Source organism: Calypte anna, chromosome Z (genome assembly GCF_003957555.1).
Source record: "Calypte anna isolate BGI_N300 chromosome Z, bCalAnn1_v1.p, whole genome shotgun sequence".
Taxonomy (NCBI): Eukaryota; Metazoa; Chordata; class Aves; order Apodiformes; family Trochilidae; genus Calypte; species Calypte anna.
The window spans coordinates 65580857-65605240 of NC_044274.1; the positions used below are offsets into that span (position 1 = coordinate 65580857).

Below are 24384 nucleotides of genomic sequence, written 5' to 3' on the forward strand. Positions count from 1 at the left end.
GTATCTGCCATCCCAGTGTCTCTTCTTTTCCTCTCGCTCTCTTCTAGTTGTAACTGCAAATTTTTACTTGGGGAAACCTGTAGTTGTCATTGGAGGGGCTGTGTAGGTATAATTGGTTGCTATTACATGCTTGAACACCAGAAAGTCCAGTGATGTTCTCTTCATTTGAAAATGCTGATTCTGCAGATGCCTTGATGGGGAAATCAAAAGAACAAGAAAGAAAACATACCCTTGGCTTCTTTTAATTTAACGTCAGAGTAGTTAAATATCTGTGCTCTGCTTCTTTTGCTAAAAAAAAAAAAATTAATCTTTCCAAACACATGCCATTTTATCACACCCTTTTTCTCCTCAGAATATTACTTACTCTCTGCTATTGTTTGTTGATCATTTTAAGGTTTTATGTTCTAGAAGCAGCAGTTTCCTGGCCATGTGCCATTTGGCACCAGACAGAGAATTAATACCACCTGCTTAAAAGCTCATGGGACATACTCGGAAGAAGATATATACTATGCTTGGGGCTTGGAGGCTTCAGTAACACTTGGTAACAGTGATAACAGTCTTTGTGTACAAAATAAATATATTTTTAAAAATCTGATACATGATCCCTCTTGACAGCTTGGGAATTTAATTCTCTACTACTTTTGTTTCTATAAATCTCATCCTGGCGTTTATCAGGACAGCTATGAGACCTAACATAAAGGAAAATTATAGTGATTGCATCAAGCTTTACTAAGAGTGGAGTCTTAATTTTCACACACAGAAGACAGCTGCAAATTTCACAGAGAGCCAAAGTTAGAGGATCTCAACCTGAAAAATCTATTTAATTCAGAGTGTAGTTGTAATTATTGTAACAGACAAAGAGCTTAATAATCCACTTCCTTAATGTGGCGATCCTCAGAATATTGCTTAAAGTTCCAATGTCACTGTATTTAAAACTGCTCTTCAATTTTCTTAAAATTCCACTCAGGTCAGGTAGTGGATGTCAGGTAATGGATGTGACAAACTCAGTTTCAGTTTAAAAATATTAACAACCTTTATAGCTTTTTATTGTGGAGGGGAAAAAATTACAGTGCTAGCCCAAGGAATGTAACTACTGTAGAAATTTCTAATGACTGGCTCTTTATGCTACACATATGGACATACTGTAGATGACATGCAAAATTTAACACTGGAAGATCAGACTGGATTCTGCAACTTTTATGCTAATGGTGAACAAAGTAAGAATGATATTATTGTGCAGCAAGAGTAAGGATCAAGCCAGTAAAGAACTAAGCAGCAAAGACAGTGCATCAGATATCTCTTTCTTGATCTTTAATTTAAAGCCCTCAGTCACCAGCTCACTGCCAAGTCAACTTTCTGACAGAAAAGCTTTTGTGAATTGCCTTCAAGAAGACTTAGGGGAAAAAGTGTATTCTTTCCCTTGTTTGGTAGAGTATGAAAATTAACACCAGATAAAATCCTGCTGACATGAACATCTAGATTAATTGTTTGTAAGTGATAATATAAATTATCAGCTTGGTTACATTTCCTTCAGAGTCAGTAGAGAGTGAAATGGGCACTCTGAGAGGGAAATGGTGCTCTTTAAAAATTGCTTTCTGGAAATACCTCTCTTCTCCAGCTCAGTAGCTACTGTCAGAGCACAAGCATAGGGAATCAAGGCATTGCCAGTCATTTCATTAAATGTGCCCAGTCTGATATCAGCTTGATGCTTGTCACCAAATAACCTTCACAAGCTATTCACCTATTCTCTCTGCTGGATATATCCCCCTTTGAAATTTCTGGCTGCACATTTACTGTTCATAAAATCAGCCGTTCCTGTTTTAAGCCACACAAAACAGTGACAAAGACTTCTTGTTACAATCAGAACAAAACCTGAAATAGGCTATTAAACAAATTGCTACTGTCAGCAAATGGCCTGGAATTCCAGCTCTACCTTAAAAAATTAGATGGTCTTGTGAAAAATACAGGGGAGAAACATAGTATATTAAAACCATAAAACACTACAGTCTCTGCATGTCTGTTGTGTTGTTTGGCAATGGGAATTTAATGTTGCATTAATGCCCCCTGCTGATAAGCCTTCATAGATCTACTTTGGATCAAGCTCAGTGTTTAACAGTATTGCACATCAATACTTCCCTTAAGTAAACAATAATAATAAAAAATCTAGCATGTATCTCATTATAATTGGAGTAATCTTAAGTAAATCACATTTCATTTTAGCCTGCTCCATAAAATGTCCAGTAATGTCAAAAAATTAGAAACAGAAAGGTAATATAATTGCTACTAATGAACCCTTTCTACTGTCTGTTTAGTAAGAGGGACAAAGGGATATAGCATGATTGTGTAGGAACTGAATCTTAATGAAGAGAAGGAATATTTAAAGATTGTACAGAAAATGGATAATTAGAATGACACAGAGCTTGCCAAAATAGAGAAATTGCAAGTGGATGAACAGATGTATTGATATAAAAAGTTATACTAGGGGGAGCTAAATGTTAGGCCTTGTCACAGTGTTTATTTTCTAGATAAGGAAAATATATCATTAGTATCGATTTTTATAGAGACTGTCTTGCATATGGCAACATAGGTGTTTTATGATTCTGTAAGTGAGCTGGGGATTCATTCCTTCCCTTTGCAAGCCATGGGGGAAATTATTTTCCTGTGCTGTTAGTGATTTTAAAAAACAATACTGTGTTTTTTTCAAGTTCCCAACACCTGTGCTGCTGAAGCCCCCCTCTTTGTCCATTTATTTCCCTTCCTGTCTGAGGCACATAAAATTCTGTGCAATTGTGTCTGTAGCATTGGCTGACCACCCATAGGTTGCAGGGGCATCCACCCCTTTGTGTCATTCCCTCTGAAGAGGGTGAGAAAACCCTCACCTTCAAAGCATCAAGGAGTGAGTTCAGCCTCTCTGGCAGAGCTCAAGTCCTGAGGCATCCCATCTCATCAGGACTGTGATGGACACAGTGAGAGCAGGGTAGGGCTGCTACAAGATGGAGTGCACCAGGATGGTGCCCTCCCGTTGTCCCTGTGCCCAGGGTCCTAAACAAGGACCAGGCATTCTGCAGGGAAATTAATACTTGCCCAGACCAGCTTTGCTTCCAGACACACAATCATAGAATCACAGAATGTGTTGGGTTAGAAGGGACTTAACTAGGGTCTTCTAGTCCAGCACTCCTGCATTGACCAGGGATATCTTTCACTAGATCAGATTGCTCAGAATCACAGAATAGTGATGGTTGGAAAGGACCTCTGAGATCACTGAGTCCAATCATACACACACTCAACAATCAAAAAAGCAACCTCCCTACAATCTTGTCCACTAGAGCATTCCCCTGAAGTGCCACATCTGCACAGTTCTTAAATACCACCAGGAGTGGTGACTTGTTCCAGTGCCCAATCACTCTTTCAGTAAAGAAATTCTTCCTAATATACAATCTAAATCTCCCATGCTGCAACTTCACACCATTTCCTCTGGTCCTGTCATTGTTTGCCTTTGTAAAAAGTCCCTCCCAAGATTTTCTGTAGCCCCTTCAGATACTGGAAGGCTGCTATAAATTCTCCCCAGAATCTTCTCCTCTCCATGCTGAACAACCCCAACTCTTTCATCCTATCTTCATAGGAGAGGTGCTCTAGCCCTCTGATCATTTTTGTGACCCTCCTCTAGACTTGCTCCAACAGGACCATGTCCTTCTTGGACATCAATAGCTAATGCAGATATTGCCTTATGAATACATGGAGTTGTGCATTTTTCCCTTTCATTAGGAATTCAGAGGGCTATGTGGGCATTTCATGCAGCAGTGTCATGCAAATGGTCACTTCTGCACGTGTCTTTGTATTGGAATGGTAGTAGAATGTGTGGGAGAAGGCCAGTAAATTATGTAGCATCAAAGCACTGATTTTTATCAATGAGGGGAGAGTGTGGGGCATTATTCAATGGTGCCACAGCCTCACCACGAAAAAAAGAATAACTTAGAATATTCTCTGATCCCTGACTTCTGTGATGTGGTACAGCTTCCAATGCACACCACAAATCCGCCAGTGGTTTAAAACAAAATAGCTGAAAATGCAGATTATATGTTACACAGGTGTGAACAGCTTCAAGCCACTAACAGGAAGAATTAATAGGAAGGTAGGACTCACTGGGATTATCCACTTTCCTCTTAGCTTGACATTTGAGCCAAGTGGGCAGTTGATAAAGCCTCTAACATACGTGCTTTCCTTTGGTGCCTCTTGAGCGGGCAAGTTAGCATCACCATCACCACAGCATAGTAGATCTATAAAGGATTTGACATTGTTGTTTGTAAGAGAGTTTTTAACAGTCTCCAAATTAACAGACTCATTCTTTACTAAAGCAGTGGTCACAGATCAAAAGGGAAAAAAAGAAAAGAACCAAGAGGACAGAATCATTCATGCCCTATTTGGCCAGAAGTGAGTGTGTTGTTCTCGGACAGACACAGCATTAGATGGCAAATGCTTGCACAAACATTTCTGCTGTAGTAGACATCCAGCAGCCCAGGGGCTGAAACAGGTACATCCATCTCTTGAGTTTTCTCCACCACAAAGGAGAGATGTGTTGAGCAAGCAGAGTATATAGGACAGAGAAGGAACTGCAAACTGCTGTTACTGTAATCTTTCTTAGTGGATAAAATCAGTTTCAGACTGACTGGTCCTAGTGAATCTGGGAAAACTAGTCAACTATGCTGTTCTGCTGTTTTTTGGACAGGGACATACCATGTGGTACATTCACCTGATACAGCACCTCAGTTACTCTTTACTCAGCTACCAGTGCTGATGTTAGAGGAATCATCCCAAAGGCTGACATGTGCACTAGCATCCTTGTCAGCAGTCTGAGAGGAAAGGTAGACAAGGAGTTACCAAGTTTGTGGCATATCATTACTGTTCCCTCAGAAAGATGGGAGATGTTTTCCAAGCTCTTCTCACTCCTTCTGGAACAGAGCAAAATTCCATTTACTGTTGCAACACTTGTAGGAGTTGTCTTTGCTTGGGAGGACTAATATGGATATGAAGGTGTTCTTTTTCACATCTGCGTACAGATTGAAAGAGAATGGAGGTGGCAGAAATAAAAGCCATTACAAGCAGATCCACATGTAATGGAAACCCAAAATAACGGCAGAGGCCATATGCAGCTTAGATTTTTGTGTCAACATGGAAAATTACTAATGTAAAAATAAATTACTGTCTTCAAAAAGACAGATGCCAACAAAAAAATTTTTAAAAATTTTTAATTGATGGAAGCACTAGAGGATTGTAACTTGCAATGGACCTTGCAAAGGGAGTTCAGAAATCTGCCAACTCTGCATCAGTTTTCTAGCACTACTTCAAAAAAAAGAGGCCCAGTATGTCTGATAGTTCCCACATGAGCAAACACAAAGATATTTGTCACTGGTGCTTTGGGCTTTTTTCATTTTTATACTTGGTCCTTGGCTACATAAAAGCTATTACAGCATTGTAATTCCCAGCACAGTGTGTGGGTAGGCATCCCTCCTCCCCTCCAGCTGACAGTTGCTGTGAGCAATCCATGGGTCGTAATTTTATCAAGGAATTCAGGCTTAAAGTTATTACACAGTTATCGCTGGTAAAATGTAAGCATCCACTAATTAAAAGGTTGAAAATCATTGCTGTAAGATGAGAGAGATGGAGCAGTGCAGTGCATAGAGTAGATTGAGTTACACCTGATAATCAAGGTGCCTCATTCTGTTACTTATTTGATTTCCTACACAGGAAAAAGTTGCACTGCTTATAACATTGATGTCTCTGATGCCAGTAGGAGAACTGCACTGCTCCAACTACACATTGAGAGCTGGAGAAATCTGGCTTCTTTATATGCATGAGCTCTTTGACAATGTGGTAGAGAATACAGAAGCTGTTCAAGGACCATTACATATGGAGGAAGCTAAAACAGTTTTAACCATGTGTCAGTACATTTAGAGGTCATGCTGCTCTGACCAAACTTCTTTTCCTGGAACAGGTACCCTAGGAAGATGAAAAGTCCTCTTTTGTGTGACAGTGCCTTTTTCAAATTTACAAACCTATTCCTAGTCCCAATTTAATTACTCAGATGGTAATATAATGCAGTTACTTTGTGAAATGGACTTGTGAGAAGCTCTGTAGGGGCTGCTCTGATTTCTACACAGCCCAAGATTCAAATGCCTGTTTGTGGTAGTAACCCCTCACTGCCCCTATGCTGTTCTGCAGCCTGTTGCACCATGCTGACTGGACTGACAATTCCTGAGACAAAGCCATGTTCTTTGCCTGACTGCCCTCCAAACAGACCATGGCTTTTGTGCGCTGCAGGTGCTCAGGAAAAATTATTTCAGATGCAGATTGCGAAATCAGGTATGAGAGGAGGGGGAGAAAACTGTTTGAAGAGGCACAGCTTAGAAAGATCATTAGCTTTCATATTTATCCTGACAATTTACAATATCTGGTTATTTGGCATACTGAAAATATTCACTTGGAATTATTTTACTCTTAAGTGGAAGTCCAGTATAGGTTATTTTTCTCACTGTCTCCAAGTGAAGTAGTTGTTTATTGCAGATCCCTCTATTCCTATGCTTTGCTTTGTTTTTTAATATTTTCATTGAAAGTAGATTATTTGCTTCATCCAGTCACTGGGCAACTAAAAGGTTACACAGTCAGCCAGACCCACACCATCTATTAAAAGCATTAATGTAATTAAGAGGCTGTAAGAGCCTTTACTGTCTGATACACTATTCCTCTTTCTACAGACCTGGGTATGCTACATAAGTAAGAAGGTGAAACTTAAGCCATGTAATTTGGGTAAAATAGTGCAGTACAGATGCTTAACAGCTTCTAGAGACTGAGGCTTTTGCTGATTCCTGAAGAAGTGGCACCGCTAACTCATATCAGTGCTGATAGGAGATACCTACTGTACTGCAAAACAGAACTTTTAGCTGCCATCACATTTGGATCAGATGGGCTCTGATTAATTGATGTCTCCATCTTCTTAGTTAGTTGTAAGGACAGGCTTTTCTAAGGGGGTGTTTAACACTTCCCTTACAACTTGAAGACTACAGTGTGACAATGTAAATCCTTCTTAAGATATTACTGTTGTGGTTTCAGGACACGAAATTTCAGGAGCTTGGAAAAGATTCCCAGAGACATACTGCGAGAGGCTTGTCAAAGTAACTGTTTTAAGTAAAATTATCAGGTAATAGTACAAATCCAGTATTTTCCAGAAACCTGTAGTTCTTCTGCCAGTATTTGAAGCTGGGTTACTTTAAGAAAACAAAATGTAAGTAATGAGATACTTGCTTGCTTTCTTTATGTCAGGTAAAAAGACTAGAGGTAAGTAATCTAAACTGTGTAAAGGGTGGTTTAGTAAGTGAATGATGGATTAGTAAGATGTGTGTATTTGGCCACAAATAAGGGAAACACAAAGAAATTATTGGCCACTGTACCTGCACTGTACCCCACCCTAATCAGGATACTTTAGGAAACAGAACCAGTAATAGAGGGCTTGATCTGCTCCTAGAAAGGTAGAAGTGGCTCATGAAATTTGATAAATCATGTAATTTCTTCCAATTTGTCATAATTATAATATTCCTCTTCTGCTGCAGCAGGACTAAAGGTCCCATCTCCAAGGGAAAGCAGCCTGGCTTCTGTCACAAGGAAAGACATGCACCCATCCATGGGAAAACCAGACCGGAATACAGTTAAATATTTCTGATATTACCATTTACCCAGTAGAGAGCAAGGACACAATTTTAATAAATTCTTCCAGCAGTAACTTAGGAGTCCCTACACATTGCTAATGTGTCTGTTGCCATGGCACTCATGTGCTATGACTGATGGATGCTCTAGTGTGTCTATTACAACACTTACTATCTCATTACCTTAGCTCAAAAAACCACACCGGATTTTTTTTTGCATAACAGTTGGTCACTAGAGAGGGGGGGACATTGAAATCTGATTTAAATGGGTGAAACTGTGAGCCACAGCTCGTGTTTAGAGTTGGAGATGCTCAGGAAGGTTTGTGGTGCTCTGCTTGTGAAATTGTGACAGTTTCCGTGCATGAACTGAGACCTACTGAGGCTTTCTGGAAACAAGTAAGCTGAGCAAGGCTATCAGTGGGTATCCCATTGACTATCAGATGGGGAACACCTTGTGCAAAATACTGACTTGATTTCTTTCAGAGGAAGTAAAAATGTAGCCTTTTATGTTATCATTTGTATGCAAGAATAATTTTCCAATTATCAGTCATGCATATTAGCAGCACTGTAGGATTACACACAGCACATTATCAGTGCTGTGTGGGAAAGCTGATAAGCTGAAAGAATTCACCTATTTATGTATAAATACCAGCAGTACTTGGGAGTTTCTAAATTCATTCATGTGGATTTGCATAATGCTTTATATGAGTAAAAAAATACACAGTAAAAGGGGACTTCTGTAGTACTTGTCTTATAGGACATGGAGATTGTATGCCTACAGAGTACATGAGAATTTTTTATAGCCTCTTCTTTTTCTTCCTCAATTTCTTGTTCTTCAATTAAAAACTCTGGAGAGTCTTCAGCAAAAGCTGATCAAAAAGCTTTGCCTCCCGCTGTGCCTTTATACATTAATCTGTTTTTTACAGCTTTATGTTTCATTTTCCCAAATGAAGCTGACCTCTTGCTTTCTCACTTGAAAAGACAGGGACCTCTTTTCTGTGACTAACAGTAAATAATTAACTTTTTAAAAAAATAAAAATACATATCTTCTGATTGTTGTTAAGGGAACTGGGGAGTGCTGTGCAATGAGTGATGAGAGTGTATGCAGTCTGGGACTTCAGTCCCCATGTCTGGTATTGTAATAATTTTGGCTTGGATGTGCAGTGGTCTCTGAGTTGTGCTGTCAGTGAAGGGGAGGATTTCTCTATACATCCCAGGAGCCCTGGGATCAGTGTGACAGAATTGTACTGCTTACTTAGAAGATTTCCTGTCTTTATGCTCAGGACACAATGTTACACTAATGCCTCATTAACATCTCCATCAAACAATTACTATTTGCCCAAAGAGGATTGCGAGACTTGCTTCATAGTCTTGGGCACATAGGAAAGCAACTTTCTGACTGAGAACTGCTACAATTTAAGAGGAGCAAGGGTGTGCAGTGATGGGAAAGGCTGCAAGGACAGCATTGGTGTGGGCTTGTAGGGCCATGCAAGGTGTACGGGTGTGGCAAGGGACAGGTTAAATGGTACAGAATTAATCCATTTCAAAATCTGGCTTTGTTGTCAAGCTTGATTTAAAATCAAGCAAAAGTTTTCAAATGGTGCTGAATCAGACACGTGTTGCCTGAACACTACCGTGAATGAGCTTCTGCAGAAGAAGGATTTAAGTACATATCATTGAGATTTTTCATGTGCAGATTATTGACTAATCCAGAAAAATCTGGTCCATAAAAAGGGCTAATCTTGGCAGTGCCAAAAGCTTCATTGTAAGGGCAGTAACTTTATCTCCTCATCTTTTGTCCTCTCTCTGTAAAACAGTGATAAGAGCATTTTCTTATTTTACAGTGGAGTAGTGATGATAAATATTAAGGATTATGACATCATCAAATCGAGGCCATTAAGCAACCAGTCCTGTTACTGGTTGCTTTTCTAAAGTGAATTATGGAACATTTTTCATTTTTCCCAAGTATACTCAAGGAAAGAAGTTGATAAGGATTAAGAATGTCCCTTTTAAACTGCATCTGTTTTCTGAAATATCTGGTTGCTTTGTGTCTTTATCTTAAGTGATCCAGCCTGCTCCTTTTACTTCTTCCTTCAGTGATGGCAAACTGGAAAAACAAGATGACCACACCTACAAAAATCAGGGATTTGTGCATTTGTTATTTTAGGTCCTAGAATTAGAAACTGAAAAAATTTAGGAGATTGAAGTTGGTTAGGGCATCTGTGTCCAGTATATCAAAACAAATGCTGGGGATTTTATAGGTACCCACTCACGTTTGTGCTTGAATATAAAGAAATATTCAGTGAATAATTAATGCATCAGGCAGAGTCCTGCTCCATAAGTGTTTCTACAAGAAGTCTGCGAAAATGCATCAGGAACCAATTCCTTATGGATGTTTGCACCAGCACTGATCCTCAGAGGGGCTGCATGGATCACCCTCACCCACCCCAGATGTTGTTCCCTCCACTGGCCCAGTCTGATCCCCGGAGGCGTGGCCCCTGAACTTCTGACCCTGAGCACTCGCATTCTAGGGTGGCCACAAGATTATGCTGATGTTGTTTCTTAATCTCATCACCGAGAGAAACTTCACTCCCTTGCAAGGAGTCCTTCTGCCTTTGGCATCCCTGCTTCCAGATAGTTTTGTCCTTTCCTTCTCGTAGCTGAACCTTCTTGCCCTCTGCGTTAGGACATTTCTCTATCACAAGTTACCACTGCTGGGCAGTTACAATTAGAATTTTTTCTGTAGAAGCAAAAGAAAAAGCTCACTTATGATGCAATAAATACCTTCAAAATAGTCATCAAGTGGAATGGTAACAATAAAGGAAAAAAAAAAGATAAAACTTCTCCACAATCCTGTTTGCCATCTGCTGAGAAGGTGCTTAGATCAGTGAGTACAGAACACAGAATCATAGAAAGGTTTGCATTGGAAGGGGCCTTAAATATCATCTAGTTCCAAGCATGAGGCACAGGAACACACCACACAGATGTGGCCATGTCTCCACTGACTGCATCTGCAGCAAAAATTTTGTTCATACTGATCTTAACAGCTGGACTGTCCTTTCTCTACTTGGCATAATCTTTTGTAATGATGCTCATGGTAGCATCTGTTGAGCTGGAGGTATGTTGTCTGTTTTTGCTGTTTCCTGAGTTAGTGGGCATCACCTACAGTGTTTTCATTATTCAGATCTCTTTTTGAAAATAAGTTTTTTCTTTCTTAAAAGAAGAAAACACAGAAACTGAGGTGTTACTGGGGTTGGGTTTATTACCTCTGTGCCGCAGCAATGAATGACTGACACCCAGGAGCCCTTTTGATCATCAGCACTTTATTCATGAAACATCTCTATTTTATACTTGTCATTATCTTGTCCACAAGTACAGGCATAGTTCTAGTCTTCATAATTGATTATTATGAGCTGATCATACATACTTGTTGCAGGCTGATAGGCTACGACTGCTTTGTTTACTCAAAGCAGAGCCTCCTCTAACTAGCTAATGCAATCTTCCTAACAAGCAAAATATGTGCTACATTTTTTTGCCAAGGTCTTGTTATGGCTGTTATCTACATTCCTCTTACCCAAATTCCCCAACTGCTTTTGCCTCAAAGGTAAAGCACTAGTGCATCTAGGCCAAAGTCTTCAAAACTTAAAAGACTATCTGCTACACTGCAGTATCTGTGCTGCTATAGGATAGTACTGACATAAGTCAAATTAGAGCTGTATTTTGTGTCTATGAGGACTTCCATGCAGCACTTGGCACCCACATGGAATGTCAAAGTTACTTGTGTAACCAGTAGCTAGAGAACATATTTAGAATAAATGAATTTTTCCTCCTGTTTAAAAAAACCACATTTTTTGAAAAGTTTTTTTTTTTCCATTTGACAACCAAATAAGATACAAGTTCAATACAGACTTTCTTCCTTACCCAATAACAAGGGGAAAAAAAAAAAAAAGTTTGAATTGTGCCATCTTCTGCCCTCCCTTGTGTATGCCATAAATACTTCCATACCTAGGCATCCTGTAATCTTTAACATGTTCAGTGACAGTGTCATTGTCTTCCTCTGGTGTTACTTTATAAAATTGTCCAGGAGCTGTCCAGGAAATCTACAGCTGCTCAAGGAGTTACATTCAGGTCTTCTAAGTCTTTAATTATAGGACTGTGCTTGTTTATTGGGATCCCACATACTCATCCAGGGTGCTGTAAAGGTTTCTGGAGAATATACAAATAACAGCATCCTGGTTTATGCTTGTGAAAAAAAACTTCTTTTGGTGCAGAAATGGGGTCTTGAAAATGTCATACACAGTCTAAATCTTTGGAGTTTCCAGCCAGGTCCAGTTGTCTCCAATGGACAGCCCAGGACACAGGAGAAGTTGAGTGAGAAGGAATGGAAGGGAGCAACTGCCCTGTACTGACCATACAGGATTATCTTATCTGCAATTCATTGTGGGCATTCAGGGTTCTGAGTCTTAAAGTTACTGAATCGTCAGAAGGAAGCCCAAACACTTTATGTTATATACATTTTATGCTTATGTATTACATTCATTCTATAAATCAGGACAAGAGAAGAAGGAGATACATTTTGGGGAATAATTATATGGGTTCCTACTAGATGTAGCTTCTAAAAAGGGGCTATGAGCTTTGTATATATAAATTTCATTTGCTACCATAATTTTTTATATTTGAATCTGTAGAGCTAACTGGTTGAGCTAATACTGTTAAACAATTCAGGCTATATTTTCCAGGGGTGGAATTAATCTGTGGTCTCCAAAATCTGGATGCAAAACAAGGTTGCCATTATTGAAGGCATAGGCAGTGTGCAGAAGCTCTCAACTTTGGCTTCACTTCACCCTGCTTAAATCTATCTTACAGGTTGCTCAGGGAGGCTGTGGATCCTCCATCCTGGGCGATACTCAGATTCTTTCTGGTCATGGTCCTGGGCAAAGAAATTACAGTGTCCAGATTTAGCAGGAGGGTTGGGCCAGGTGACCTCCAGAGGTCCCTTCCAGCCTCAACCACTCTGACATTCTGTGTTCCCTGTTCAGCAGTGATTTCTCTTATTTCATTTTTTTTGTTTGTTTGTTTGTTTTTTAATTTAGTCCAACACCCACTCAAACATTTTGAGATTATTGTCTGCCTTGTGTGCCACGATATCTGTGCAAAGTTAGACCAGAAGACTGGTCACATAGCTTGTAAATGCATCTTTGAGATGGAGGTGCCACAATTATTTTAAAGGTCTGTTCATATATTATTCTCACAGCAACACAGTTTTGGATGCAGCAATCTTGGAGGGGAAAAAAAAAAGCCACTTTAGAGTTTATTAGTTTATTTATTATTGTTGTTGTTGTTATAGTTATTATTATTATTCATGGTGTGGCAAGATAACTTGTCTATGTTGCAGCTCTGATGATAGTAGCAGGAGGCACTGGTCTCTATAGAGAAGATTCTGACTTATATCCTGTAACTGTTGTGATGTCCAAATCAGTATTGCTGGGTTTGTAAATTATGAGGATCATGATGTGAGATTTCCTTTGGGGTCTGGCAGAGAGGGAGCAAGAATTAGTATATCCACTTAATTTCATGAGGTGAGATGAGTCACTACATTCGTGGGGCTGATCTGAGACGTGTTGTTGCAGCAGTGTGGAAAGTTGACAGAGACACTGGCAATAGCTCATGTGCAGTGGCTATAAATTTAAAAAGTTGATAGCTGAGATTTTCCAGCAAGCCCATTGAACGGGCAGTTAACTTCCAGAAAAGAGACAAGTTTGGATTGAGTCTGGATCTTTGTCCTTACACATACAGAGTCTTTTTTTGAGGCAATCGTGATGAGGTGGGGAGGCAGGGATTTTTAAGTGGACTTTTAAAGCTGTACCCGCACGCAAAGGTGAGTAGCAGGAGGCAGATTTCCCTCTGCATGAGTCTTTGCCTGGCTCCCAGCAGGATCCTCTTGATGAGCACCGGGTGCTTGTTCCCCAGCTGCAGTGGGGAGGCATTTTAGCTTGAGCTGCCTTTATCCTCTGTAATAACCCGTTCCACATCGCTCCTGCCGTGTGCAGGTTTCGTCTCCTCACTGCCGCAGCGTTGCCCCTGGTCCTGACCACTGATGGGTGCTGCGCTCGACTCTCACAGGCCCTTTGGTAAAGCGGCTGTCAGAGCTCCCGTCCCTCTACAAGCCACGTTGCAAACCCACTCCTATCCGAGGCGTTCATTAGCATCCTTTGCCAGGAGGTTTATATAACAGATGTTGAGAAGCGGAGGCGCAGCCACACACAGGCGCGCCCGGCAGCACCGTGCGGTTGTAGGGGCAGCGGTGGAGGAGGGAATGTTCGGCGGGACGAGGGTAGCTTGGAGGCACATCTGCATCTGTTGAAAAAAAAACAAAAAACAAAAAAGGCAATCACCTAACGGCTCTGTGTGACCATGCTGTATTTTCAGCTTGTTATTATGGCTGGGACTGTTCTGCTCGCCTACTACTTTGAGTACACTGACACTTTCGAGGTCCACATCCAAGGTTTCTTCTGTCAAGATGGCAATTTGATGAAACCCTACCCGGGAACAGAGGATGAGAGCTTTATTTCACCCCTTGTGCTCTACTGTGTGCTGGCTTCTACTCCGACAGCTATTGTAAGTATAAGAAATTATTTGACTGCTCCAGGACTGCTCCCTAAGCAATAGTAATAGTTCCATAATATCTTTGTCCTCTCTTTCTCTCTTTACAGATGTAATTGATTTACTCTTAGATTTGTCTCTGTTTTGCCTTAGTGTAATATGATCTTCATCAGTTATCACCAGAAGTAATTATTCTGAGGTAATCACAGTGCACAACAGGGGTAGAGCTTGTTAAGCTTTTCACAATAGCTTGCTCACGTCAGTGATTAGCTGTAAATTGCCCGGGCTCCAGAGAAACGCTAATGAAAAGGTGATGTATTGCTGGAAATAAGCAAACAGGTTAAAGCTGAAGTAAAACTTCAGACATGCAGCATCAGGTTTATTTGCTGCCATGCTTAAAAGGACTGTTGAGGAGCTTTAAAAGGCTTAGATGAGCAGAGATGCTCAGTACAAAGAAAACTATGAATTCTATTCCCCTTGTATTTATACTCGCTATTTTGGCAGTCACACCCACTTAACTGTTGGGTTTTTTACCTGATTTTCTTTACTATCAAACTCGTAAGCTGCAGTATAGATTTTGAGCAGATGAAAATATTCAATTAGCTGAGTACATGCAATTCCAAACAGATTCTTGCAGTCACTGATTAGCAAACCTTCGGTCTTCTTCCTTTTTTTTCTGCAGAAAGTTGCAAACTTCACAAATAGCCAGCTTTGCTGCACTTGTAATTATACTGATAAATGCTAATCAGACTGGGTCTTTATGTACTCTGTTATTTTACTTCTTTCTCTTTCTTTCTTTCTCTTTATTTGTATTTCCTTCTCATATTAACTTTGTTTTGCATCCCTTTTTGAAAGTTTAGTAAAGGTATTCATTATGTCTTTACTTGTGAAAGGTGAATGCCACACCACAGCCTATTTTGATTTTTGGTCTGCAGCAATTGTAATGCATGAAACATTGTGGCAGAGAAAGATTGTGAGAAATGTGAAAGGGATCAGCAGAAGAGGCTCTTGCTTTTCATACAGGACACTTTCTGAAAATGAGTAGGCATTTTCAATTGGATTACATAGGGAAATTATGAAAATCCTGTACGGGATCAGTATTATTTTCTGTACTGAAACTCAGTTGAATGTTAAGACTTTGATTTTACTTTGTATTGCATTGGTAGATGATTTACAAAGGAAAACATAAGCTTCCTCCAGATAAACAAAATTACATTGTTTAAGGAAGTATCTTCCACAGGCAGTGTTTGTAGGAGGATTCTGGAGTGCCACTGCTGTAGCTGGATGCTGTAACAATGAAGTTAGTAGGTTTGTCCTTCAGTTCAGTGATACAGCATTGGGTGGGCAAGTAGTGGTTAGAATGTTGATCATTATTTGGATATTAGAATGTTTAAATCTGTTTAAATCCTTGCTCTGGCAAAATTTGCTGCAAACCTTTCAGATTTTGGCTCTAGTAGATCAGCATTTTCTTTCTTTTCAGTGGCCCAAGAGGTTTTTCCTACTTAGTATTATTTTTGAACACCTAAATTGGGAGTCTTCTTCAGGAGGTGAATGGTGGTGATTTTGTAGTTTCCATAGCCCATGGGAGTGAAGGACTGTTAGGAATGTCAAATAAAGTTTCTGGGTACAGAAACCTTCAGCTTAGTGCTGTATGGAGCTCACATTGCCTCATGCAATGTAAGCTGTGCAGAGGTGATAGCCTGGGTCCAGAAGTACAGTAATTGCCCTGGATGATTTGGTCCACTGTTTTTATCCATATAAACTACCAAAATCATGCTTCTTGGGCCATGCTATGCCATTACAGTGCCTATACTGCTGCAACTAGAGAAGATGAGGCCAGGGACAGCACATGGCTTGTTGCACCATGCTGCATTGTGGTTTCTGCATACAGCCTCAAGGAGACAACAGGCCAAACCTGGGAAATAGTTTTCCTCCCTTTTTAATGTAGTATGTGTCGATACATTATTTAATGCTTTATTTGCATTATTTGCATTACTGTATTGTATTATTAAGATATTCATTAATTATTTAGTGTAGTATTAATATATTGTTTAATTATTTAATCTATTATTAATGCATTATTTAATTATTTAATTTATTATTTGGGCTAATCCTTAACTAGGCCAAATGTCAGATGAGTCTGTTTCTGTCCCCCTGACAGATTCTCAGCAATATGTTATATATGTAATTCCAGTTAATTTCTCATTCCCATCTTTTTCTGAAGGACTTTCCTCTCCTTGAAGGCTAATTTCAGACTGCAGCTTCAGCTGGTAGCTGACTGCTGGCTCGATTTTGGCAGCAGTCACTAATGGCAGGGTAGTAAATAAAACAGAAAGTGGTCTCCAGAGTCTCCCTAGCCTCTGGATTCTCTTGTACTGCTGGTTAGACCACTAGGAATGTGAGCATCCTCAGCATCATCTGGTACCCTAGTGGGTGCTGCCTGTCCCTTGGACTGTCACAGTCTGGGAAGAGGTGCTTGGGACTTGAATGTCCCAGTGATTTTAGTGAAAGGAGCAAGTGAAACAGTGGCTAATTTGTACTGTGGTGATCGTATACAAACAAACAAAAAATGAAACAAAACCAAAAACCCCCCAAAAATTAAACACCCCTTCCACCAAACAAACAAAAAAAACCCCTCAATCCAAGATAACTCCCACAAACAAAAGAACCCAGAAAGCACAGCTGTGGGAGGGAACTTTGTGTGCAGTGACCATGAGTTGAGTTGTAGCTTCACTCTCTACACTTTGCTCTCCGGAACAATTCCTGATATCCTGCAGCATCACTCTGAAGAAATTACAGAAGTCAAGAGGTGATGCCAGTGTCTGCTTACAGTTACTTGTTACTTCACTTTCTGGCAGCAAATGGGTTGACTTGGCTAAGAGAGCTTACAGCAGCAGATCTGATCCCTGCTTCCTGCATATGACACCTCATGGCATGAGAGGAGTGATTACCTTTAGAAGGGCTGGAAACTAGTGGCAACTAGTGCTCATGGTGCCAGCTAGCAGTGTTTCTGGAGCTATGGAAAGTAGGCTGGGTGTCAACACAAGCTTTCTCATTGAGAGTCAAGAACTTTTTAAGTGCAGTCCTGTTGCAAAGGTCTGGGGAGATCTCAAAGCCCTGATTTCAGCATAGCTGTGAGGTGTCCTAATGCTTGCAAGCCAAATGGGAGCATCTTTGTAAATTTAATGGAATATCTTTATGTCTCAGTCATTTGGCCGTAGGGAAAACAAATGCATTTATTTTATTTCTTCCCTGACAACACTTCTCAGAAGTGCTGTTGTGGGTTGGAACCACGGTATGTGCATTTCCCTCCACTTTTAGTGGCAAAATAATGAAACCAGCCTGGTTTTCTGAAGTTTTATTTGTTGTTCTTCAAACATGTGATGTGACTGGCCCCATTTAACCATTGCTTTCTGCTGCACTGAGTAGTTAAGCATCATAAATCAGAATTACAAAAGTCTCTTAATGCTCCTACGGATAACCTCTTAGTCTCTGGTAATGAGTGTTCCTTGCAAGGGGAATCTCATGGCAACACTGTTAAATAAATGAAAATCATGTATGCCTTACTCTGTTCTTTGAAATGCTTTTTTCCTGCAAATGTTCCACTGAGGATAGGTCAAAGGCTTTCATCTGCCTTATTAATTTTTAATTTTCCAAGTGTGGTGGTATTAGCATCTTTACAGCAAAGCAATAGGATATGATTAATTTAATGAAAAACTGCACCTACATAAGGAAAAAAAAATATTTTCTTTGTAAAGACACAACTGGCCATTTTATTATTTTATTTCAGATTCAGTGGTTTATCCCCCATGATATATCCTTCCAGACTCAGGTGGTACATTTTGCTGACAGTACTGGTAGGAGAGGGGGATTCCTGGCATCCTATCTTTTCTTGTATTGAACTTGTATTTATCTGTAGGTGCCACAAAGATTTTCAAAGGATTTTTATGGTTTCATCTTCATCTTGTGCCAGGTATTTCTGGTACCTTTTTTTCTCCAGAGAATTTCACCTTCTTGAGGGCTAATTTCAGTTGTACTAACATTAGTGGTAGTAGGATATTGAATAGCTGCTAAATTTCGAGTGTTCCTGTTGTCATGCTGAGATGGGTATAGGAATGCTTTCAGCATGTGTCATGATAAAGGAGAAGCTATGGTTAAATAATTTTATTTTTTGCAGACAGGAATCCACCATCCCTGACAATCATGGCAAGCATTTGGGAAGGATATTTTTCTCTGTGGCCTTGCAAGGATATCACAGAATTTATGTCTTTGCCTTTCAAAGGATCAGAAGTTTCTAATTTTCCAAGAACTGCTTCTGTCTTGGGCTTCACGTGGCCTACAGCAACATGATCTGCACATTTGGAAAACTGACAGCTGCACTACAGAGCTTTAAGACAGACAGCTCCTCATTTTGAAAGTTATAGGTACTTCAGAAAAGGTGGAATTAGCCAAAGAATAATTGTGAAATTTCTTTTCAGAGTTGGAGGTCTTGGGATGCAAAACTTTTTCTAGAGGTAAATGTAGCATAGGTATTTTAATCAGCTAGTTTTTCAGTCACAGGGAGTATAAAAATTGAGAGCAGCTTGGAAATATAAGAACAAGAGCTTGAGTTCCATGATCACAGGTCTAGGGCATTAAAAAGTAACTTTTAGACAGCAGCATGTTATGCAGAATCTGGGAGAAAGCCTGACATTTCAATGCACTGTGTGTAGTACTTTACATTTTTGCCATTATGACAACCTTGTGTAATCAAGGTTTAAAGTAGAACAAATTGCTTTGCACAAACATACAATTTTCATCCATTTCCTTGACCATTCAGTCACTATTCAGGGGTGACTCCACCACTCCACGAATATTAGTGTTCCTCAAGCCTAGCTTTCCATGTGAGGTTATTGTAAATCAGTCCAGTCCCCAGCTGGTACCAAACCATCCTTCTGCAGTCCAGAGGTGCTGCCTGCATTGCTCATCAGTGCAGTTTGTCTATCCACCCAAGAGAAGCAAAGTATCAGAGCCACCTTGCTGAAATGAATGCTGAACCGTAGCAGAAGGTTTCAAGAGCAGTGTTCCTTGTTTCCTTAAAGTAGAATAGAAATGCCATCAGAGTTTCCATGCAATCTTCCGTTTTGTTCCTTACATTTCCAAGGATGCCCATTACTCTGTGTAAATGTTCATACCCTGGTATTTACACACCATTCTGGAAAACGAATACACCTTGATTTCTGGTGTAACACTTCCAAGCATTTCTACTGCCAGTGTCTCCAGGACTTTGTAATCATCTTGGTTACACACCAGTTTCTGAGGAGCAATGGAGAGCTGTGGGAAAATTCTTCTCTTGATTAAAACTTGATTAGTATAATTATTATGGATAGTTTTGTCACAATAAATCGGGAGTTTTTTTAAGCACAATGATAAGACATGTCTTTCCTAGAAAGAAAAAAAAAACACAACAAAACAGAATCTGATAGTAAGTAATTGAATGCAGATAAAGGTTTTGACTTCTTTTTATTATGGGTGAATGATCTTTGCAATATTCAGCTGAAGGCATTGCTTCATTTCATCTTATAGTTATGCAGAATGCAGCATTGATTCCTGTGGGCTGGAGGCCTGTCCAGATGGTGGTGGCAAAGATGAGAGAGCACCTGAGAAAACCCTCAGCACTGCCAAGTCCACCACTAAACCATGTCCCTCAGTACCACATCTACACATCATTTAAATATCTCCCGGGATATCTCTCTCTTCTTTGAGCAGCCTGTTCCAATGCCTGATGACTTTTGGGTGAAGAAGTTTTATTGTAAACCTCCCCTTGCACTAACTTGTTGTCATTTCCTCTTGTCCTCCCACTTGTTACTTGGGAGAAAAGACTGACCCACAACATCCTCTCAGGTAGCTGTAAAGAGCAATAAGGTCGTCTTCCCTCAGCCTCCTTTTCTCCAGGCTAAACAACCCCAGTTTCTTCAGATACTCCTTATAAATCCTCATGATTAGCAATGCTGCTGTTTTTACCATGAAAAAACTCTGCTTGCAAGGCAGGCGTGGGTTAGGGTCATGGGTGCAGATGACAGCAGAAATACTGTGTCCTGGAGAGGGTCAAAGGCAGACCACTTGCCTCCTAAGGTGTCTTATCAGTATGAATGTTGCTTTGTTCTTGCTGCCCAGGTTGAATTGTGGAGTGTCAGCTGTGCAGACTCAATATTTGTCCCTGTGGGTAACAGGTAGGATGGCAGATCAATAACCCCCAGTGCTGCAGGGCCTCAGGCTAACTGGGAGGGACAACTAAGGAATTAAAGAGCTAACAATGCCAAGTTAATCAATATGGGCTGTATTCTTAGAGACTGCAGAGAAGATGGAGACAAAATATTCAAAGTACAAGAGGCAGCCCTGCAATAGGCTGCAAGAAGACAAACTGACTGGATTTTAGAAAATGTGGCAGTAGTCACCTGTGTTACTGCTTTACTACATTACACAGTATTACACCTATGTAATGGCAGTAGTCAAATGCTGAAGCAGTGCCCTCCACGAGGCTGTGGGATCTCTGATCTTGGAGACATGGGCCACACAACTGTGCAGGGTCTGTGCTGAGCCTCTGGGGCCCCATGCCAGCTAAATACAGCCTGATTCAGTGCATCCACACTCTGTAATGCTCATGAAAATTTTCTGCTATTTAATTAATGACAGATTGTTGAAGCCTCTGTGTAGAGCCTGAAGAGCATCTCTCCTGACAGGCAGCTGCCTAGTGCAGCCCTGAGGTACTGCACTGTGATGCAAAAGGGAAGAAATGCTTTTGGCTCAATGCAAGCTAGTGCTGATGAAACTCCTTCTGGAGCACTTTGCAAAGGTCACCCTTTGGTGGACAGGCCTGCGAGTTTTGTGGAGTCATTTTGAAGCTGGCTGATTAGGGCTGAGAGGCTCATAAGCTTCCTCTGCTTGTATTCTCTGTTTTGAAGTACTCAGCACATAGCTTGTCTCACAAGAAGTGCCTTCCTTCTATCTCCTCCTCCCCTTGGCTGCTGTTTGAATGCTGCACACTTGGTTAATTTAGTTCTTGCTATTTGTGAAATTGAAAATACAGCCACACAAATCTTTACAGGGGATTCAGGAAATGTCACAATGACCCTGGGCTGAAACTTGCGCAGAACCAAGAGTAATGATGTCCCAATACCCAGATTCAATTTAGTTTGCTGCCAAAACAAAAGTGTTCACCAAGGTCTGCCTTTGATCCTCTCCAGGACACAGTATTTCTACTGTCATCTACACCCATGACCCTAACCCATGCTTGCCTTGGAAGCAGAGTTTTTTGATGGCAAAAACAGCAGTATTGCTAATCATGATGAGGATTTACAAGGAGTGTAATATAAAGATTCCATATCCCTTTAAAAGCATCAGTTACAATGTTCTGTTGATTTAATTGATAATTAAATTAACAAACTGTTGGTCACCTGTATAGCAGGAGTGGAAGTAGTATTGAGTGCTCACGTTGTGCTGGGAACTTGATAGGGGAACATGTGATATTTTACTGTCTAAAAACGTCAGCTCACAAGTTGAAGGGCTATTTATTATTTCCAGATCTGTTGTGGACCAAAAGCTGTTGATGAGGAAAATGGGAGAAATAATTTAATGCCTCAGGAGGAGCATGTGCAGTAGACATTTTTGAGAACTGAATGTTGAAAAGCAAGTATGTGGTGGCACTGTCAGTAGTAGGAATGCAGGGCTAATTAAAGAAGTTTTCTCAACAGACAGGTTGAGATCCACAGAGGTTGATATTGCTAATTCATCCTCAGGCTTTGGATCATCATCATAGTGTATTTATCTAATAGTGACATGAAAACAAAAGCGAGCAAGTATGTCCAAGCAACATAAATTCACTGTAGCTGAGCTGCTTTTGCATTCAGGAAAGTAAGAAAAAAATCACAGCTAAGGGCACTACCTTTGCTTCCCTATTGCTTACATCAGCTCAGACTGCGGATCACCCATGTTTCCAGCCCCCAATATCCAGCACAATTTTCATGCCATTTCTACTGTCTTATTAAGCCAATATGATACAGCAGGTCATTAACTTTGCATTGTTTTCCCAAACAGCAATAAGTAGTTTGCTTGCTGTTATTCTTTTTCCAGCCATATATATGTATCTATAATTAGATTTCAGATTTAGGACTGTACCAGTTCCTAGGGTGCTGATTCTGTTCTGGCAGACTTCAGAGATGCCTGAAGGAAAAATATGTGCTTCCATTCAATTTTGCATACCTAGATTAGTCATGAGAACTGGGTGGTCAGGCCCCCATCAAATGTTTGAAGAAAAATAAGGCTCACTTTCTAGAACCCAAATTAAATAAACAAGGAAAGAAAATCCTCAAATTCAGGCAACTAAATTCAGTGCTAGAGATAACACTCTGAGAACAGTCTAGTTATGTTGAATTGTCTTACATCACCTCACAAATACAGCCCTGTAATTATACACCTAAACTCTATTAAACCAAAGGCACTATTAATTTAAAAATTAGCCTTTTGGTCTGCTATGCTACAGGAAATCTGGGATAACTCTGCTGAAATAAGGGCAATAGAATTAAACAGATTTGTAGCTTGACAAAATTTACTCCTAAATGTAGGTGGAACTAATCTATCCACATGGGAATTGTTAGAAGTATGCCAGACAGCTAAATTCATAGAAATAAAAATGAGAATTGAAGCAGGAAAATATTCAGTTAACTTCTGATGCAAAGGAACTTTTAACAGATGTACTGTTAAAGGAGGACTGTTAATATGTTTCATATTGAAGTCTCTCTTACTTGAAACTCTTGGATTTTTTTAAGTACCCCAACCTATGTGTTCACAGAGTAGAATTTTCTCAGAGTATGCATTGTCTCTCTATGTGTACGTACAGCCCTAGGCACAGACAGCCAAATCCATTATTTCAAACTTCTGAGCATTATCATAATTCAAACAATAACCGGTTTGAAACAGTGTCACTTTTAAACTGCTTTAGTGCAGATCGTCTTTTTCTTAATTCCCAGCTCTGTAGTTAGTGAGCTGAGCTTATTGAACTGGTTGCCAATTCTGTTAAGAGCAGATGGAGCAAAATAGGATAAAGGCAATATTTCAGCACAGCTCCTGTGCTTTGGCTCCTACCCCCAGATGCCATTATCGACGTTCATTTTACTGTTCCACATCTCTCGCCATCAGCCCTTGGAATTATAAAGAGGTTGAGCACACTTGGCTTGAATGTCAATAATCAGTAAGGATGCTCCTCTGCTTAATAAGGATAAATTGTTGCCCTCGGAATGACATACCATGCCAGCAGTCAGAGTGGACCAAGTCTAGTTCATTGTTATTTATACAACCTCTGGGTGTCTCTGTGCAGGTGTGTGCATGCACACACTTCTCTTACATGTTTCTCTGACCATTCCCCAGAGATATTGGTTCCTTGCCTGTGTCTTATAATAAAATATCTTGAGTGTGTTTCATCTCAAGTGGTTATGTGCAGCCTTTCTGTGGGAGTGTGTGCCCTGAAGACACTCTGCTGTGTAGTGGTTTCTGTGAGCCGGAGCCAATCACCCATGTTTTAGTGTTTGCTCATCTGATTTTTAACCTTTTGTTTCTTTCCCTTTCCTGGCAGATTTTTATTGGTGAGATATCCATGTATTTCATAAAGTCAACACGAGAAACTCTAATTATTCAAGAGAAAACCATTTTGACTGGAGAGTGCTGTTACCTGAACCCACTGCTTCGAAGAATTGTACGTTTTATAGGTAAGCACCCTGAGCACTGCAAGTTTACTCCCTGTGTGCTCCAAAACAGAATGAAACATCATAATAATCTACACCACACAATTAATTAAGCTGTGAAATCTTTGCAGGCATCTCCCACCTTGAATAGTCCCCCTCGGGATTTGCAAAGTAAGGTTCAATATGTGCCATTTCATGCTGTCTGCAGCTGGTTTATATCCTATTCTGCTGAGCTTAATGCTTCTTCTGGACCCTTGAAGAAAGGTTATGCCAATCAAATCCTTAATAATTCCATCATTGCTACTCTGTGTAAGCTACCCATTTTAATTACAAATTGGTCCTCACCAGCCCATCTCTCTGGCATT

At 40.2% G+C, this 24384-nt stretch overlaps 1 protein-coding gene across 4 annotated transcripts in view; it reads left to right on the forward strand.

The window, feature by feature from the left end:
* PLPPR1 (phospholipid phosphatase related 1) overlaps positions 1 to 24384 on the forward strand; it is a 132452-nt gene that overhangs the window by 87896 nt on the left and 20172 nt on the right. For all 4 annotated transcript variants that reach the window (XM_030467885.1, XM_030467883.1, XM_030467882.1 and 1 more), the window contains 2 exons: positions 14127 to 14315; positions 23911 to 24043. In XM_030467885.1, the coding sequence (XP_030323745.1) occupies positions 14127 to 14315; positions 23911 to 24043 (322 nt within the window). The remainder of the gene's footprint in view (positions 1 to 14126; positions 14316 to 23910; positions 24044 to 24384) is intronic.